The 21,210-nt window shown below is 38.7% G+C and overlaps 1 protein-coding gene across 1 annotated transcript; it reads right to left on the minus strand.

Moving 5' to 3' along the window:
- Window positions 1-1,830: 1,830 nt before the first annotated feature.
- Window positions 1,831-5,302, minus strand: gsc (goosecoid). The gene is made up of 3 exons (XM_023295927.3): window positions 4,803-5,302; window positions 3,717-3,976; window positions 1,831-2,384 (listed from the first exon to the last, which is right to left on the minus strand). Exons 1-3 carry the CDS (start codon window positions 5,116-5,118, stop codon window positions 2,235-2,237), a joined length of 726 nt encoding a protein of 241 aa, XP_023151695.1. The 5' UTR covers window positions 5,119-5,302; the 3' UTR covers window positions 1,831-2,234.
- Between the last annotated feature and the right edge of the window lie 15,908 nt (window positions 5,303-21,210).

Consider the following 21,210-nt stretch of genomic DNA (forward strand, 5'->3'; position numbering starts at 1 on the left):
CAATAGCTGCAAATCCAAGCCTTTTCTGTGTTCTACATATTAAAACCTTCTACTTCCATCTCATGGCTACCTCCTACAAAATAGAATATTTTTACTGACCCAATTAGGAAGATTTTTTTTCTTCTTTACCATTTTTTAAATATTTTGTTACAAATGTAGTTTATTTTACAGCAAAAGCAGAAGGCTGATCATGCAGCTGAAGCTTCCATGTGCTGCATTTACTGCTGCAGCCTTATTGGAAAAATACATGCTACTTTACATACATGAGCCTGCTTTGTAGTTTTTGGAATTCCATATCAAAGTGTGGGAAACAAATATGTCAAAGTTAAACTCTGAAAAATCCAATATTTTAGCGCTTACTGCCAATTGCGATCCGCATCACCAGATGACTTATTTCCATTTTTCAGGAACAGAAATCAGTAATGTTCTGAATGTAGAGTTTATTTTTTAAAATGTGTCGGCTTTATATAATCAATTGTTGAAGCAGTGCTCTAAGTGTTTATAATTTTTCTTGTTTTGTGTTGCAGTGAGATGCTGCAAAGAGCTTCTACACTGTGTAATGTGGAAAAATGCAGTGAGGGCAACACAAACCTAATAAATGAGGATTGTTCTACTGAAACTAAATGTGCTGCACTGAGAAGCTACTGATATTTAGACACATTTTAACTGAGGAGCAAATTGACAAACTCGATGCCATTTTATTTTGTTATATAGGGACGGTGCTAAAACCATGAACTATGGAAAATTCATTGATTACAAAATGGAATAAAACTAAATCAGCTACTCTACTGTGAGGAGTCCCTGTTTTTCACTGCAGCCTGGTGTCTTGGCGGATTTTTTAGAATAAATCAGTTCATTTTTAGCCACATGTAAACTACTGTTCAAAAGTTTGGGGTCACCCAGACAATTTCATGTTTTCGATGAAAACTCCCACTTTTATCCATGTGCTAACATAACTGCACAAGGGTTTTCTAATCATCAATGAGCCTTTCAACACCATTAGCTAACACAATGTAGCATTAGAACACAGGAGTGATGGTTGCTGGAAATGTTCCTCTGTACCCCTATGGAGATATTCCATTAAAAATCAGCTGTTTCCAGCTACAATAGTCATTTACCACATTAACAATGTCTACACTGGATTTATCATTCATTTAATGTCATCTTCATTGATAAAAAAAAAAAAAGGACATTTCTAAATGACTCCAATGGTAGTGTGTGTGGCAGAAGCTACACTTTATTATTTTGGGCATTTTACACACTCAGTTAATGTAAACCAGCACAGAAACAATCATAGTTACTGAAAGAGAAATGCAGTTTCCCTAAAGGCAAGTCTGCATCCAATGGAACCTTTCCACTAGAATTTCATTTATCACTTAAATTCTTGGTTGAAATTTTCTGTATCTGATATTTTATTGCTGAGCATGAACATTTTGTTAAAGTCTCGCTTCCCAATCGTTCCTATATTTCCAGAACAGTGAAACAAATTAGCCAGAATGATAATCTGGTTAATTAACTAGATGGGATTAATGGCTAATTAACCATTTCAAAATGTTTTGACATTACCACAGCTACATTTCGTTACTTGAAAAAACAACATGTTGGAATCGGCATGTTAAATACGCAGCTTCAGAACGTTTTAGCAGAATTCAGTAAAAACGACGAATCCGGAGAAATGATACAATTAATTAAACGTGACTCATTACAATGTGTGTGAGCTTCTATTAAAATCGGGTCTATCGGTTGGTATATTGTTGCCATTTGAACTCCTTAAATCAGAATGATATTTCACCAACCAGAAGGAAGAAAAAAAATCAGACACCGTGTTGATGGCGTTTCATTATTCTACTTTAATATATTCTGGTTGTCCTCTGAAGTTGCTTTTCTTATTTTGGCAAATAAAACAAGAGGGAAATGGGCCGCATTGAGCAGCCCCAGAACATGTTTCCTCTGCAGAGCGCAAAGAACGATGTTAGAATGAAGAAGTACCAGAATTACAACATTTAATATCCATATAATGGTCACATAGAACGTTACGATATATTCAGACATGTCAAGCAATCCGTCGGGCTTCGCGGTCCTTTGGAGTGTACAACATTACAAAACTTAAATTAAATATAAATATTGGACAGAGAATAAAAATAACAGAATGTAGTTATGTACAGCTGTGCAACATGGCAACACGTTTCATCACACCACCAGCATGTCGTCGAGTCCACTAGAAGCTCAGTCTATCAGCTGTCTGAGTCCACCTCGCTTTTACTCTCCTCCGTTTTCTCCGCGGACGTTTTGGTGGATTTGTTCCATTTCTGAGAGTTCTCTGATTCTTCCGATGAAGACCTTTTCTGTCTCCTCCACTTCGCGCGTCTGTTTTTGAACCAAACCTAAGTGGCAGAAAAAGCACAGTTTTACTCTGTCACAGTGTGGCCCTGAGATGTTTCTTCTCCTGAAGTCAATGTTCCGAACAGTTTGTCTCCACAGTGTTCCAGAATCCCTCCACGGACTCCACACAAGAAACACTGGGATACGAGGTTTCCCATTACTCTGCTCTCCACTTGTCGCCACTCATATTTTATTATATTGTTTTCAGAAATTCCCATTTACTTCTAAAAACGTTTTTTGTGTGTGTCATGCCGCCCTTCGATGTTATTTTCATGATTGTTTGATTGTATATTTATCGCCAGTGTCGTTCAAACACTGACAGGAATAGAGGTGTTTCTCCTCCAACAGAGCATAAAGTCAAACCCATTTTATTCACAGAAACCAACAATGTCATTTGCCTCACGGGACTTCATAGTTTCCTTTTCTTTTCTTAGGTTTTGCAAGTGAATTTATGAAAACATCCCATAATCAATGTACAGGATCAGTGATCTTTAACCTCCTAAGACCTGCCTCCACATATTTGGATGTAATTTTTGTTTTGTTTTTTCCAAAAAGATCGTATTGTTCATAATAATAATAATAATAATAATAATAATAACCACAATAGTAATAAAAACAATAATAATAACCATATAAATATAATAAAATATAATACATGTAATCAGCAGATATTAGATATTATCCTATTATTGTATTTATTGATTACTCATTTTGTCAAATAACTAGAAGAAATCCAAAATACAAGCCTTACAAAAGCTCGGGTTTTAGGAGGCTACTTATATTCTCGCGTTAAAATAAATAATTGTTTTCCCTGTTTATTATTACTGTTGTTATCGTCATTATTGATGTTTTTGTTGTTGCTGCTGAATTATAATTTAATCGAGTCAAGTATGTTTTTTTCATTTTAAAAAAATGTATTAATTAATTTTTTTTTTAAAATGTTTTCTCCTAAATAAATGCAGCTCTGTTGTCATAACAAAAGTCAAAGACTGCGAGACAAACTCGAGGCACAAAAGTGCACTAGAATTAAATACTGTCAACAGTAAATATATGGCTGAAATAGAATTTCTGTGCATTTCAGTACATTAATATTAACAATTATATCATAAGACAGACAGCAGTAAGACTCATGATGCTAAAGTGACCCACATCTACTCACTTCAATCCACACATAATAGATTGTGTTCGTCACTGGGCAGTAAAGCTCAACTAAACTCCATCAAATGAAATAAGTCGATCTGGTGTTTTGCCTGATATGAATCAGTGAAGGATTTTTAAAAGCACGACGGAGCTGTACTGTATCAAATAAAAACTCAAATAAAAGCGTATCTCACCTCGACCTTCTCCTCCCGGAGGTGGACCTTGCGGGCCAGCTGCTCCCGGGTGCCGACGTCCGGGTACTTGGTCTCTTGGAAGAGACTCTCCAGAGCCTCGAGCTGCTCGTCGGTGAAGATGGTGCGGTGCCTCCGCTTCCTGCGGCAGTGGAGCTGGTTGAGGAGCTGCAGCTCAGTCCGAGACAGGCTGCCCATGTTCATGTAGGACATCATCTGGTGGGGGACCGGAGAGATCAGCACCGAGCCCGGGGTGTCGTAGCCTGCATGGGACAGACGGACATCAGTCCAGTTGAGATGTTGGGAACAATTCAACGACAGGGTTCAGGAGGAACGCAACTAGTTGCATTACAATCGATGCGTAAAGAAGCAGGAATGGAAAACTTTGGGAAATGTTTTATCTTTAACGCACTTGGATTTACAAAGAGCCTACGCATGCAACCCCAGTTTAAAACAGCCTTTCATTTTCTATGTCCAGACAAGTGAAGTTCATGGGCCCAGGGTCAGGACATGTATGGCGGAAACCGCAAAGCACTGGAGTCATTCAACCAACAATAAAACATCTCACATGTTTATAGCATCAGATGAATCTGAATTGTAATTGGCGCTATATAAATAAAATTAAATTGAACAGATAGGAACATTTGGAATAATTTCTTAGAATGTGTTGTTTTGGGCCGCAAAATGCAAATTTAACTTCATGTATAAGAATATTGCAGTTTGTTGTTTTACGTAAATAATCAGCGAATATTTTTGCCACTGTAAGATAATCTTGTTGTGGAAACACTGACGCTAAAAATAAAATCAAAAAGGTCATCAAACCATCAAGTATCGGGGTGACGAAAAAAAGCTTTTGTAACCTGAATATTTGATTCATAATCAGATAATATAAATCAGGCAAACTGCAACCAAGAAATCCTAATTTCTTCCAAGCATTCTGCGCAACGAGCTACAACTTTTTGTTGTCGCTTATTTTAAATACAAAAAGACTATTCCCTCCGTGCTTCTTTGTTGACTGTGTCTTCTGCGTGGAAAATGTAAGGCCGTAAAATTATCAGGATAAATGACTGAGCGAGTTTGTTGCCCTACCTGTCGGGATGCAGGGACACTGCTGCGTGCTGAGGCCGGGCACGGATCCGCAGCAAGGCGGCCCACCTCCTGCGCCCTGGACGTGCAGCTGTCCGTAGTAGTAGCCGTTATATCCAATCCTGGTCCCGTTCACAGACTGAACCCCAGGAGGAGAAGGTCCGCATGTGGCTGAATACAGTCCGTTGTAGTCGGTGTAGAGAGAGTCCGTGAGGCCGGCGGACAGCACCACCGGGCCGCTCCGGTGCAGCAGCAGTGGCTCCTTACAGCTCGGCCGTGCTGAGAGGATGCTGTCTATGCTGAACATGCCGGCTGGCATCACACCGGTGTGCGGTGGAAAACTAGAAAATGAAAACTCAGGAAAGCGAGAACTTGTTGATCTAGTAAAATGTCCTGAACTGAGAGGTTTCCCAGGAAAAACTTTCCTACAATTGCGTCATGATGACTCTGGAGGATAAATGTTCCTGTGAATGCGCGGCTGGGTGAGCTGGTGGTTGGACGGACTGGAGGTCTGAAGGAGTCCAGCTCAGAGCAGCGCTGCTCTTATAGCCCGCTGACGTCACTGCAGAGGAGCTGCTCCCAGATCAGCTTCTGCAGCTCGCGGCGTGAACGGACCTACATGTGTGGATTGAGAATTAATTCAATTAAGATAATCTGCACTGTTTGGAGACTTTTGAAAACCTGTTGCTGGGTCACAGGGGCTCTTCCTACAGAGTAATCCGATTATTTCCTTGTCAAAGAAGGCATCATAATCTGTGGAGCACATTAACACCAGTGTTTACAGTCCGGGGCGGATAGGGCCCTTCATCAATCCTCAGAGCTAAAACGACGGGCCAGCACAACGAATTTCCGTTCCCAATGTTCAAATGATATCGACAGAATTATGGCCATTTTGTGCGAATGCGCGATCTATAAATAAATTGCTGTCAGTAAATTTGGGCAAAACTGTTTTGGTTGCTCCTAATTGTCACAAGCTATTTAGTGCGGACCAGTACAGATAACTTTGCACTCAAAATGGCAAATGTCTGTTAAGAGAATAGAAAAAAAACATTGCTATTGCCTTTATAAAGTCATTGATTATGTACGCAGCAGTGAGTAAATTGTTCCCAAGCATACAGAATAAGCAGTCAAGTTTGGAACAATAAGCACCACTGGTCCGTGTGTAAAAGTGCAAAGAAGCGGTCATCAGTGGTTTTGTCGTCTCTTTCTTTTCCTACAAAAGTGCATTAATATTAGGTAACCGTATCTCCGTGTCAGACAAAAGCTCCTGAGCACTTTATCTGGGATTCATCTCAATATCGCCCTCCGCTTGATTCTCCGTGGGGAGCCGATCAGCAGCTCCCTCTGTGCGGGTCAGCGATGCCAAACATTTCCCCCTGACCGGGATAAGATAACGACCCATTATCGCCTCCATTCAGCCTGGAAACGAGAACTTATTGCATATTTACACGGCTAATCAACATGGGCTCAGTGGGAGTGGGGGACAGGGCCGCTGGCTGTGGAGGAACGTGGATTCCAGTTCAGACCTTAATGGGTCTTACTGGTTGCATTTAACACTCAGTGGGGTCTTAACACGTCAGCCTGACAGATAAATGTTCTAGAACCTGATTAGCAGGTATGGAGGCAGAGCTGGAGCTGAAAGCAACATCCTGCTATAAGCATCCCTGATCTGCTAAAGATACAAAAATATGAATCACCTTTAGGCGCGCACTATATTATTTTTACAAGCTTTTAAAACTGTGGATAAAATCATTTATCCCTCACAAATGAAGATTAGTTATATCAATTTTGTAATAGAAAGTTGCATTTTCAATTTTCCTCCTGCAATATTTCTAGAAATATTTTGGGGTTTATTAGAATTATCGGAAACGGTTTAAAAGTCGACTGGCAATAAAAATCAGTTGTTGTTTTTGTGTGTTTCTCCGTTTTGATTTTTTCCGGCAGTTTTAATTTAATTAACATGCCAATAATCAAGTATCAGTAATAATATTTAAACGCGTGTGTTTGGATGCTTCATTGGGCCACATCGGTGTGTTTCCCTGAAGAATTACCTACAATTTGTATTCTTTCTTAAAGAAAACGAGACACATTTTTTAAAATACAAAATTGTATTTAAAGATAAAAACGATCCCTTTATTCAGTTAAAGCAAATATGTTTTTTGTTAGTTAAAAAAAAAACATTTCATCAGCCTCAGTATTTTTCGGGTTATTCATTCTGTGTTGAGGCTCTTGGTCATGAAAACAAATATTCGCATTTTTGCACCGTTTGCATTCCAAGTACAATATACCTGTTTAGCCACTGCTGTTATTTTCTCCCATTCCTTCCCAGTCATAAGCTTCTGTTTGTACAATAGGAAATATGGCTCGTCTTTGCTTCACCGAATGTGTGAAAGTAGTGAAACCTATTGCTGCTGATGTAACCAGACTGCTGAACCCATCCTTACTGTCAGAAAAAACAATGATCCAGTCGGTCAGGTGTCTTTCACAACCGTCCATGTGTCCATTATAGCCAGGACAGCAGGGACATTTAAATCATCATAGCACCTTCACAAGTCACTGCCTTGATAAGACAAATAGAAAATCCTATTTTAGGAACTAATATATGAAATACAAAATGCAGCAGGTTTGAAAGTTTTTACAAGTTTTCAATTATTCTTAAACATTTCTTTAGCCTTATTGTGCCATATAGTCCCTCAACAACAATAGATTCCATTCAGTTAATTTCTTCAGCACAAAAGTCAATTACATCCATGATTGTGAATATGGATTAAGGACAACAATACAGAGGAGAGAGTAACTGTCTTATTCATTACCTCACACATTTTTGCTTCTTCTTCTTCTTGAGCTAAAAATTAAATTCACTCAACTTTTAATCACTTCTTTAAGAGCAGAATGAGCAGGGACATTACTAGTATTATGAATTCTGCATTGTTTGGTCTAAGCTCTGGCCGTGGTTATTGCATACACGTTTGTAATAACATAAAAAGCAAAAGAGGATTCTTGGGTTTAAACATATATTTACATTTTATTCCTTTCACACATTCCAGCTCAAATAATTTACAAGAGGACATAATTTGATTGTGACACATTTTATATTCTTTGTAATAGCACACAAGGATGAGTTTTTTCCCGTCCTGAATGTATGATAGAAGCCCTGCTTGTTGTTGCCTTTTGGGTATGGAAATATGTTCTTGCTGAAAACCCTTTTCTGTAATACAGTTACACTGTGATTCTAGCTCAGTGGAGAGTGGGAGAGAGAGAGAAAAAAGCAGGGCTATACGCTGTCATTATTTTCACATTTATTTCTATATTTCTACTTCCAAGTGGCAGTGAAAGGATCGAGTCAAAAGGGATTGCTACAAAACGAAATGTCCATTTGAAATTAAAAGCTGTGGAAAAGCACCATGAAGGCAGCACTTATAGGTGAATAGAAGCGTCAATCAGGCTGCAGATGGAGGCTCAAGACTCACAAAGCCGTAAGAGCAGATGCATCTTTATATTTTAGAGCCCTGATCTGTAAAACCTGTTTAAATAGGACAAATAAAACAGGGAAACTTGGTAATGCTTTTTTCCAAGAAGGGATAAATAAGTTAAGAGACCTTATTGTCACAGTTACAATAATAAACACATGATTTAGGTCATGCAAAGAAACATTTTGCTGGACCGTTGATCCACCCTGACCTCTTTTCTTTGTGGTCATTTTCATTTTAACCCTAGAATGTCAGTCAAGGTAATAGACTCCATCAGCCATCAGCCCCTACCCTCTGTCAGTCTAAAGAAGCACGTGAAAAATTATTTTTTCTCCTGAATAACGTCAAGGACTTAAAGCAGCAAATTACATACGCTATTATTCAAAAGTTTGGGGTCACCCAGATAATTCCATGTTTTCCATGAAAACTCCCACTTTTATCCATGTGCTAACATAACTGCACAAGGGTTTTCTAATCATCAATGAGCCTTTCAACACCATTAGCTAACACAATGTAGCATTAGAACACAGGAGTGATGGTTGCTGGAAATGTTCCTCTGTACCTCTATGGAGATATTCCATTAAAAATCAGCTGTTTCCAGCTACATTAGTCATTTACCACATTAACAATGTCTAGGCTGGATTTCTGATAAATTTAATGTTATCTTCATTGAAAAAAATCATTTCTTTCAAAAATAAGGGCATTTCTAAGTGACCCCAAACTTTTGAACAGTAGTGTATATTGATTATGAGCACTTCTTTAGCAAAAGGCGTTTTCCCATCTATTTTTAAACATGCTTTCATCAATATTTTTTTAAGAAACCAAACCTTGATCCTTCTGTTGTTAGTGACCTTTATCAGCAACCTCATGGGAAATGGTTTACCCAACTTTTAGCTTTTATGTGCTATAAAAATATTGTTAACAAGTCAGATTTTAGATCTTTACACAGACAAGAATCTGCTGTCCTTGAGGTAACAAGAGTTGGTTCACAATTCCAATGATGCTTTCCCCTGTCAGGACAAATAAGGGAGAGTGCAATTTAAATTCTTTTAGACCTTAAGAAAGCCTTTGACACAACAGATCGCTGCATTTTAATTGGCCATCTCAAAACCTGAGTTCACAGCACTGTGTCAATTTTGTTCCTACCTTTTTTTTTTAGAAAGAACCTCTTTGGTCACCATAGGAATTTGCTTATCTTCTACACCTCACATTATCTGTGGTGTACCGCAAGGCTCAGGACTTTTATTTACTAGTTATATGCAAAATTATCCAATGTCACAATATATGTCTACATTGCTATGCAGACAAAATACAAACTTCTCCTGAGATCTGGTGACACAAGAACTATTGTTATATCATCTCACTGACGTCAGCTGTTGGATGGTAGAAAAATTCCCAAATCATACTGTTCAGTCTCACGAATCATACCAGTCTCATTGAGAGCAGCTTTGATCTTTTGTCTGCAAGTGTGAAGCCTCTTGCCAGAATTTTATTGCTATTTGATTCAGAGTCAAGCTAGGTACCAAAGATCCAAAAACTAGCCAGTTCTGCTTTCTTTCATTATAAATACCATCTCTAGTTGATGCTTTCGCACTCTGACCTGCATAGATGAATTTGCACACATCTTGTCCCTTCTCTCTGGCATAAACCTAAAGTCATTCTCATCTCAGAACACAGCATCTCTGCCTCTCTCTGGATTTAGCAGACAACATCACATCAGCCTTATCCTGACTTCTTTCCATTGGCTCCCTGTTTGTTTAAGATAGCGATGGCGATATACAAAACACACCTGACTGTAGACTCTGACAGCTGTGTTCCAGCAGCTTCTAATTCATTGCAGAGCAGTGTTTTTGCTGACTCTTGGTTGACTCTTGACCATCCTGGCCAGCTGTCTGTCAGCAGCAGGTGATAGTTTGTGTTTTCTTCCTGATTGGGGTAGTGACACAACTGTACCATACACTTTATACTTAGCAACAATTGTTTGCACAGAGAATTTTACTATCTGACAGATATTTGAAATGACTTCAAGTGACTTTCCTGACTTGTTCAAGTCAATGATTTGCTTCTTCAGGTCTTTGCTGAGCTCCTGAGACTTTCCATTTGTAGCTGAGTCTAATGACTGGATTAAATAGACCCTTTTGAAACTGATCCAGAGAAATCACTCACAAGAAGGTAAGAGGCCATGCTAGTGAGAAAATTTGACTCATACAACTTTCTACCTCATTAAAACTGACAATTCAAGTTGCTGTTTGTATATTTTTGACTGCAGATTTTGTCATATTTCCAGAAGACCTACAATAAATCTCTGAAAGAACCAAAATGCATGATTGTATTTTGTGACGGATGCATGTGTTTCAATGATTCATCACAGAAAATTTAGAGTTTTAGAAGTGATTGGAGACTTAGGACTGCCATGATATGCATGGTCTTTAGTGCATGTGGACTTTTGTTAACAGCTACAAATATGGACCATATTATACATCTACAAGAGAAAATGAGCATTGAAAAGCATACGTCTGTTAACTGTCCTTTTGTTGTAAGTAGTCAAGGAGATCTTGCAGAGCAGCACCAAATACACACATTTTGTGCTTAACATTTAAGTCAGTAATCAAGTTTACTCCTTTGTAGACCTGGTTTAATATGTATGTTAAAGATTGGATGTAATTCCACAACGTCACTTTGGACCAGTGAGAGGTGTAGTATTGAGGGATGGAAGATCTTCCAGAGTGCTGACAGTCATCATGTAGTTTTAATATTTGTCTATCTTTGTTTTCAGCATCTGAAACCAACTGATGCTTATAAATTGATACTTGCAATTAAAGGTTTATACCTTATGTACTGCATTTTAGCTGATACAAAGAGTTCAATCACGTTAATTTATTAGATATGACATTTTAAGAATACAATACAGCTGTGATACAATTATTACTTTCATAATTTTATCTCTCTCATTTCCATTAAATTTACAATTAATATGCTATTATTGTAACATTTTACTGTCTTTAGGCAAGCAAATCATTAGAATGAAAATTATAGCATGCATTGGGTAAACAGTATTTAACAGATACTAGGCTCAAAAGAAAAAGGAAAAAGTGCTAAATCGTTAGCTTTGCTGAATACCCAGCACAATGCTAATTAGAATATGAATTTCAGAACCTAGAAAGTATAAAACAATAAGAAGGCAGATGAGTTTGAAGTTTTAATGACTGGAAGTCATGGTGCACAGGAAACTAACAATACTGAATTTAACAAATGTGCACATTTGAGGTTTTGTGACAAATTATTGAATTGTGTGTGTCTGCGAATGGGAATGATAGACACAGATAGACACACATGCAGGCTGGTGCAGTGCCAGACACTGTATCAGAGTGTATTTATTTCCTATGTATTTGAAAGGAGACAAAAGCAACTCGATTAACAGACCTCTTTCAATCTCATCTATCATTTCACACACACAAACACACACACTGCAGACATCCATATTTATTGTACATGTCAGATCTGTCATGAATAGTCTGTAGCATTCTACTCTGGTTCCTTTTGTTAAACAAGACCAGAGCTATGTTCAGTGCCCACGATGAAACCCATGTGTTGCTCAGAACCACTTGCCGTAGTTTAAGGAGGCAGCTCACCCTGCCATCACCCTCACCCCTTTATCATTCCCACCACTACCCCATGAAAACCGTCTGGTTCTCGAACCAAACCACAAAGTGCCTGTAACCTGACCACAACTTTAATATCTGCCTCACACATCAAAGGACATGAATCACAAAACGTAGTTTTCGTTCAGCAGTCATGTACTTCACACATGAGGTTCAAGTAAGTTGTAAACACAATAATCCTCTCCTAAAAAGGCCTCTGCCTACTGGAAAACAAGTGGCAGTGATGAACAATGCTTCCTGACAATTCATCCTTCAGAGAAAAAATGATTCACTTTTTCATATGTTTAAAGCTGTATGACTAAAAATCTTTTTTTAAAAATTGTGTGTGTGTGTGTGTGTGTGTGTGTGTGTGTGTGTGTGTGTGTGTGTGTGTGTGTGTGTTTTTATAATTCTGTTTGTCCTCCACTCTGTACATCTGTGAATAAGTTTTGTTGATGTGATGGCATGGCAACACTGCGAGATACAGTCATGAAACTCCAAACACAGGTGTGCATCATGTCAAGTGACCCAGGAGTAGCAAGTACTTGTGTAAAAATATTATAAATATATGATATAAAGAACACTGATGTCACAGCTGGTGTGACACAGCGTTGAAAGACAGCCTCTAACTGCAAATATTACTAATTGATAATAATTGTGAAATTAGGACTTTCCTTTCCAAAAACACTGAGGCAACTTTAATAGAAAAGATTTAATTTGTGTTCAAATGAAAACATATGCTACCAAAATAATTTGATAGATGCTGTGTTTTGTCACTTTAATGTATGTCATTTTATGCTACATGCTGAAATGATTGACAGACAAGACAAGTAAGCAAAGAAAGCAGGGAAATGACATGCAGTAAAGGTCTGACTAGACAAGAATCAAAGCAGGACCTCACTAACAGCATTTGCATCTTTGTGGTATGTGTCCTGACCACTCCGTTGGTTGGCTGCCTCAAGTTGTGAAGCCAGTGAGTAAAATGTTGTCAGAGCAATTAGAAATTCTAATCAAACACTGGAGTGTAAAGACAGTCATAAAAATGGAGAACTTAGCGTTGCTTTCATATAACTTTATGAGAATAGGTTACACAGACAAAAACGGTGCAAAAAATCTGAATGTTCTTATTTCTCATGGTTTGGTCAATGAAACGATCTTTGGAAGCATTTAAGTCTGTCTTGCATTTGGTTTGGTTTTCCTGAGAACAGCCTTGAGCTGTTGGCAGCAGCAAGAGCTCAGATTTCAGGACTCACATGAATATACAGACTACTCAAAGAAGGGGCGAATGCAAACATGTCCATTTTCAAAATGGTAGTGTGGTACCTGCTATTGCGCCCTTTCCTGTGTCCAGTCATTTTCTACTTAAATGGTTTCAATTCAGTGCTAGCATCATGCTGTCAGAGGACAGAAACGACCCGACCGCTCTCCTTCAGTGGTCATCAATCATTCATTATAACTAGAATCCATCAGCCAATCCTGGTAATTACTGATTACAGGCAGCCAGTCATGTGGCAGGATCAAGGAAACACACACACACATGTGCACACTGCCATCTGACGATGTGTCATGTTAAGAATCAGAAACACATTTACACACTGAAACATGCTCTTAGACTCCCTCCTCTTTTCACAGAGGTGCTACTTAACACACTTTGGAATTATAAGAAATTCAAATCACCTCTACAGGCTGTGGCAGGAACATAATGGAACCTAGAATTATTCTATCAAAACAAGCCGGCACAGACACAGCCAGGATGGATTGAACACATTAGAATTTAAACCTCAGTCCTGTCTTAACACAGCACTGCACTTTAAAATGTCCTTTACATAGCCACATAGGATTGTCATGGCAGAGCATAAAAAGTCAACCCACTATGTATTTACATCCAGCTCCATCACTTCTAACACCACAATATGTATGTCACTTCATTACACTTGTCATTAGTCCATAAGTCTGTTCTGGTCTTAATATCATCATGCATATGTGTCAGTATAGAAATCTTGCTCAAATTCATATATGTTTGTCTTATATTAAACGTAGTGAGGCGTGCATAAACAGTTTAAACTCATTTTCACTTGAAATACTATCAGTGGGCACCCAGAGCAATGAGGTCCTTTTTCTGTGACATAAAGTTTTGGTAAGACTCCTGCAGATTTTCATTAGGTGATTAGGTGCACATCATAATAAATACAATCAAACCTGTAAAAGTCGTGAGAATGGATGTGAGATGAATAGCATCTGTTTATGAGTTCTGCTTTTGTCATGCACACATTTTTCACTTCACAAATACCAACAAGAAAACAAACACGGACAGCAGTAAAAGCCTGACAAAGACTTTTCCCCTTCATTATTAAACCTTAATGTTGGTGCCTGGTGTTTCTTGCATTGTAGAAAAAAAACAGTAATGTTCCACTGTCACTCACATGTTCTCTCTTTCAGAGAGAACTAAAGATGATGAACAGTGTTTCCAGGGTGTATGGATCTGCAACATCTTCTGACTCTTGGAAGGAGCTCATGATTGCTTGTCAGTCCACCTTAATCATTGTAGCAATTGTGCTGCAAGATGTTTTGCAACTTCTGCAGTATACATTTACCTAAGTAGCTGATAGGCATACATACGCTACTGTTCAAAAGTCAGGGGTCACCCAGACAATTTAATGTTTTCCATGAAAGGTCACACTTTTATCCATGTGCTAACATAACTGCACAAGGGTTTTCTAATCATCAATGAGCCTTTCAACACCATTAGCTAACACAATGTAGCATTAGAACACAGGAGTGATGGTTGCTGGAAATGTTCCTCTGTACCTCTATGGAGATATTCCATTAAAAATCAGCTGTTTCCAGCTAGAATAGTTATTTACCACATTAACAATGTCTACACTGGATTTCTGATTCATTTAATGTTATTTCATTGAAAAAACTGCCTTTCTTTCAAAAATAAAGACATTTCTAAGTGACCCCAAACTTTTGAATTGTAGTGTACACAGTAGCAGCTGCACCGATATTCATATTTTTTTAAGTAATATTGATTCTTCTTTACACTAAGATCCATTTAAGCAAGGGATTTCTAATATTACAAGTAAAAGTAAAAAATAAAACACAAACACATTAAATATTAAGGTCTGAATTTCTGGAAAACTGATTATCAAAGGTACAGAGAACAAATGCAGAAGGAGCGAGGTGACATGTCGACACAAAGCAGTTGCATCATACCACATCTGTAAATGGTCCAGACATTTACAGTATCCAGTATTAGTCGTAATCAGCTATATCACAGACTACTCACCCAGGATTTATTCTCATTGCACCGATCAGAACAGAGATGTCCAGTATTATCTAAGCTTTAGAAACTGTACTATACCTGACCTGAGTGCAAAATATGGGAAAGTAAAAAATGTAATAAACTTTCAACAACCAACTCCACTTATGTCAAACAGAAAGCTATAGTTTAAAGATGCTTCTTTTTGTAGTTGCATGTATCAAAGAGCTGAGGTTAGGACCTCAAAGGGGTGTACTGTGGTGTCAGATTTATGAGATAGTGATTAACTCTAAGGCTGAGTCTAAATAAGAGAGAATAGTCCTAGAATAAATTGAGAATGTTCAGTCATTAACATTTCTTCACTTTAATTTGGCCAAAAGCAAAATTGATTTCTACACATTCTTTATTATGGAACAATGTCGCACCTAAATGCACTTGTTGAGTAACATGTTAATTATGTATTGTGAGTGTCTTGGTAAATGTATAAGTTTAAATGTGTAAGAGTTCCAACAGGCAGCTGTTGTAAATAAGTGGTAGCATCGACAGTTCCCTGAGTGGGAAATGGAACACGCTAACTGATATCATAAAGAGTTTTATACCAGCATTCCTTTCTTGCCAAATTTGCAGCCATTTCATTTCTTTTTTTAGTGTACACTACCAGTCAAAAGTTTGGACACACCTTCTTATTCAATATTTTTTATTTAACTATTTTAGACATGGTAGATCAATATTGAAGACAGCAAAACTATAGAATAATATATATGGAATTATGTTGTAAACAAAAAAAACTGCTAATCTTCAGTATTAATCTGCAATATAGAAAATAATACAGATAAATAAAAAGCATTGAATGAGAAGGTGTGTCCAAACTTGACTGGTAGTGTATATCCTTGTAAGTACCACAATGAGCTCCACAGATGAGTTTGTTGATTTGTGTGATTTAAACTGAACTTTCAGTTTTAAAGGGAAAAGGTCACACTGCTCCTTCACTCACTCTTTGGAACTGTAACCTGATATCTGTTGAACTAAGCCATCTAACAGAACCTCAGCTCTCACTGTACTCTCTTATATCTCTCTTCAGCCAGGTTCACATCACAGGAGTTTTAAAATGGTAACAGAGTCTGAAATAATTTTGTATCACACCCGTAAGCTGGGCTCTTGGGTCGATTTCACCTGTTCAACCCTGACATTCTCATTTCTTGTCTGTTTTAATACCTGTAGCTAACATTAGTCTCAAGGGCTAGAATATTTAGCGCTGCTTGGCAACAGCATCCACTGGGTGCTTCTGTGATAATTGTCAGCATCCCGATTTTAACTCCAAATACCAAAAATGCTTTCCATTATGAGGGCAGTGCAAGTGACTCCAGATCTGTTAATGCATTGAAGTACTATTTAATCTGAGCCCAAAATCAAATCAAATAAAAGCCCCAGATCCCAAAGCAACAGGAGGAACAAGTGAAGTTTGTGGCAAGCTGCAACTGTACTAACCATGGAAATAGCTGAGTACAGGGCAGAGTAACTTTTGGTAATTCATATGTACTGTTTTGATTTGATGACCAGAGTTTATTTTTGTGATGTTTTTCCACTGTTTGGTTATTGGGTAGCTGACTTTGCCCCATTGCTAAGTTGATACTAGTTATGCACCAAACAGGTTTTGCACACACACTGACATCCTGTTTTATAACCTGCAATCATAATCCTACACAGATCATACATACATGCTTTGAATTGGCCTTATACAAAGACACACATGTGGAGGGGAAATTTTAAACTCCCACTACACAGTCTTTTGTGTCTGAATTCACTCATGTTGTCCTGCATGTGATGGAGGCAGAACAAAGAAACACAATCATAGCAGCACACACCTTGTATGTGGGCAGGGCACACACACACACACACACACACACACACACACACACACACACACACACACACACACACACACACACACACACACACACACACACACACACACGTTTTTTTCTTTAATGAGACATATTTATGAGACTGATCTTCTTTATTTGAAGCTGGTGGCCCAATGGGTCAAGGCTAAGCTACCAGTAACTGCTGGATGGTTAGTTAGACTTAGACTTAGGTGACTTTATTAATCCCTGGAGAAAAATTTAATTGTTTACAGCAGCATGGATGTTCAATAAAGGGGTAAACAATATGACAACGCAAGGGAAGTGAAGACAAAATAAAATAAGCTCAATTCAATTCAATTTTATTTATATAGCACCACTTCCAATTCAGATTGTCTCAAGATAAGATAAGATAAGATAAAGTTCTTTATTTCTCCCCACTCCAGGGGAAATTTACATTGTTACAGCAGCTTTATTTACAATATATACAAGGGTGGCAAAATTTTTTAACAGAAAAAATAAAAATAAAAATAAAGTTTAAAAGTGCAGAGATGTGCAGTGCAAGAATGTCAGTGCAAATTTTATGGTTTGGGGTGGTAATGATATAATCCAGTTTATGTTAACATCAGCCAGTGATGCTGATGTTGTAAAGTCTTATAGCAGATGGGATGAAGGACCTGTGATAGCGTTCCTTCTTGCAGGGTGGATGTCTCAGTCTGCTGCTGAAGGAGCTGCTTAAAGACCCCACAGTGTCATGCAGTGGGTGAGAGGGATTGTCCATGATGGATGTGAGCTTTGCCAACATCCTCCTCTCACCCACTTCCTCTATGGAGTCCAGGGAACAGTCCAGGACAGAACCTCCTCCTGACTTTCTGTTTAGTCTCTTTCTGTCCCTTTCAGTGCTCCCTGCTCCCCAGCAGACCACTGCATAGAAAATAGCAGACGCTACCACAGAGTCATAAAATGTCCTAAGCAGAGTCCTGCACACTCCAAAGGACCTCAGTCTCCTCAGCAGGTGGAGACGACTTTGGCCCTTCTTGTACAGGACCTCTGTATTGTGTGTCCAGTCCAGTTTATTATTGAGGTGAACACCCAGGTATTTGTATGAGTCCACCATGTCAATGTCCAAACCCTGGATGTTCACCGGTGCAGTCCGGGGTGTCCTCCTCCTGCGGAAGTCCACAATCATCTCCTTCGTCTTACTGGCGTTGAGCTGCAGATGGTTTCGCTCACACCAGTCCACAAAGTCAGAGATGACCGTCCTGTACTCCCGCTCGTCCCCTTCAGATACGCACCCAAGACACTTTACAGAACCCATATGCCTGAATGTTATTACATAACATATAATAATATATATAATATTTTATGTTATGTTATATATAAGATAAAAATATATAACATACAATATAGAAAAAAATTAACAGAATATATGAGTGACACAGAAATGTGCAAATGAACAGAATGTGCTTAGATGTGCAAATGACATAAAAAGGTCCACATAAGTTTACAGATAAAATGAATGATGTTTAGGATGTAAAGTGAGCAGCATGTAAAGTGGTTTCATCAGCAGGTAACATGATGAAGTACTTTTGTGATCTGCCAGACACAGACACATTGAAAAGTCTTATTGCTGCGGGGAGGAATGACTTCCTGTATCGTTCCTTGGAGCAGCAGGGTTGTATCAGTCTGTTGCTGAAGCTGCTCCTCAGATTGTCCACAGTTTTATAGAGGGGGTGGGAGGCGTTGTCCATGATGTCCAGCAGTTTGGTCAGCATCCTCTGCTCTACCACCTCCTCCAGGGTGACCAGCTGACAGCCAGCAACAGACTGCCTCTCACCACCAGAGACTGATAAAGCATCAGGAGCATGCAGTTGCATGCATTGAAGGACCTGAGCCTCCTGAGGAAGTAGAGCTGGCTCAGGTCCTTCTTGTAGACCACGCCAGCTTGTTGTCCAAACTCACTCCCAGATACTTGTAAGTATGGAGAATCTCCACATCAGTCCCACTAATTCGGACAGGAGAGGGTGGAGACTTGTTCCTCCTGAAGTCCACCACCATCTCAGAAGCTGTTGTGTAAAGTTGCTTTGCTTGTTTAACCACAATGTCTCATTTTCTTTTCTGCTAAATCTGAAAGGTGAGATGTATAAATGTGATGAATCTGGAGTTTTGGAAAAGCTGGCAGAGTAATAAAATTAAAACCAGTCAGTCATGTAACACATTATTTTGGCTGATTTACAAATTAAGTTAATTATTTGGGTCTTTTTTATTGAGCTATGTCTAATGAGTAGAAGAAGTGAATTCAAGCAAATGGTCTACCACTGCTCACAACCTTGCAGCTGGATAATGTGAATGTGTTGTTGAAAACAAGGTCAAAAAAAGTAAAGACTCCTTAGGAGGAGTGCTTCTTCTACAACTTCTCAACTGTTTTACTCTCCACTAAAAAGCAGAAGGTTGTAGTGATTCACAGCCTGACTTGTCTGCATTCAGAAGCCTGATAAATACCAAGTGTGATGGCATACCACCAAGACCCTGGGCAGCACAGTGCAGCTATGAAACAGAACCAGATTGTTGAACTCTGGGAGGTTTTTACCCAGCCAGCACCTGGCCTGCATGGGTTCCATCCCGCTCTGTAACTCAATCTAAAAGCTTAACTCTGTGGAGCTACTGGCAGAGGTCCCCCATTAATCCAGTACAGGTGCCAAACAGCCCAGCTTACTTACTGCAGAGGGAGAAAGACATTTCAGTACCTGTTTGAGCGAATTGCTGCAGATATCATATATTTCTCTCTATGGTTGTTTATTACAGTTTGCATTTGTTACTTGAGGCACAAAATAATGTGTGAATAAAATAGAGCAATATTTCTTTAAATGGGGTAAGTCAGTCAGTGGGAAGTAAGTAGATTCTTTTCAACAAAATGATGTAAATCCCCTAAAAACCTTGAGGTCATATGTGGGATTGATATGAGACAATACCCCACTTAAACTCCCTGGTCACTTCTTGCCCCTGGAAATTAAAGCTGATTTTAACAGTACCACCATTGTGATTTACAAATAATTTGACATAGCAGCTAAAAATCTTTAATATCCACTGATGACAGAATGGAATTATCCGCATATTTCCCCCCAAACTTTCAATTTTCTTCCTCGTTGTGTAAGCCTGGGCCCTAATCCCATCTTTATATGGCTTGACACACAGGTTGCCAGTCGGCTCAGAGGACCACATTGCGAGGCGAGGAGCATTTGTTCACCAGCCTCAACGTGGTCTTTGTTGGGCAGCTGAGGAGGGGATGGGGACGTGGTGCAGTGTGCCAGCATGAGGGGTTATTCAGGAGCCTGAGAATCAATCCAGTATTATAGTTAAGCCATGTAATAATTACCATCATTAGGGGTAACTGGAGCATGGAGATGACCGGGCTCCACTCATAAACCTGCAGCTAATGCTGCACGTTCCTCGAGACATTTGTCATATACATAATTCAATAATCCTGGAAATACATATTAACATTCCCCTGTAGCTGAAAACTGTCAGAGCTTTGCCCTGCAGCTCTCTGGATCTGTGCTCTCTCCCAGGAACTTACGAGGTCAACTTCCATATTTTCCACTTATTTTCCAGGCACAGTCTCAGAAAGGAAGAGAGGCTTTTTCTGCAAGAATCTGTGAAAAATTTAGTTGCTAAGTTGATTACGGGGTAATTCAAATAATCACTACAATGTATTCATAAGTACAAATACTGTTTTAGGAAGATAAAATATGAGAATGAGAATATGGGCATTTCATAGATCCTATTAGCAAGCTGTGCTATCTGTGTCTGATGATTAGGATTCACTTGTTACACCTCTGCTGGTAAAAAGCACTTCATGCCTGAAATGGAGAGAACGTTTCATTACAGAAAGTCATTTTTTGCAATAAACATTGCCTGGTAATGCTCTAAAATCTTGAATTGACCTTAAACTGCATCATCTTAAATTTGGCCCCTCTCAGTTTGTTTTTATTGGCACATAACTGCCGCAGATTTCCATCGAAGGTTGAGTAATTCAATATGTATGAGGGCATTTTAGCGATAGCCTCAAAACAATTCACAGGCTTATGTTATGGTTAATGTAATGCTGTTTTATTTTACATTTATGGGAAAAATCTGTGAGATGTGCAGATAAGAACAGCTTGGAATAAACAGCAA

The sequence above is a fragment of the Amphiprion ocellaris genome, chromosome 20, assembly GCF_022539595.1.
Source record: "Amphiprion ocellaris isolate individual 3 ecotype Okinawa chromosome 20, ASM2253959v1, whole genome shotgun sequence".
NCBI lineage: Eukaryota > Metazoa > Chordata > Actinopteri > Pomacentridae > Amphiprion > Amphiprion ocellaris.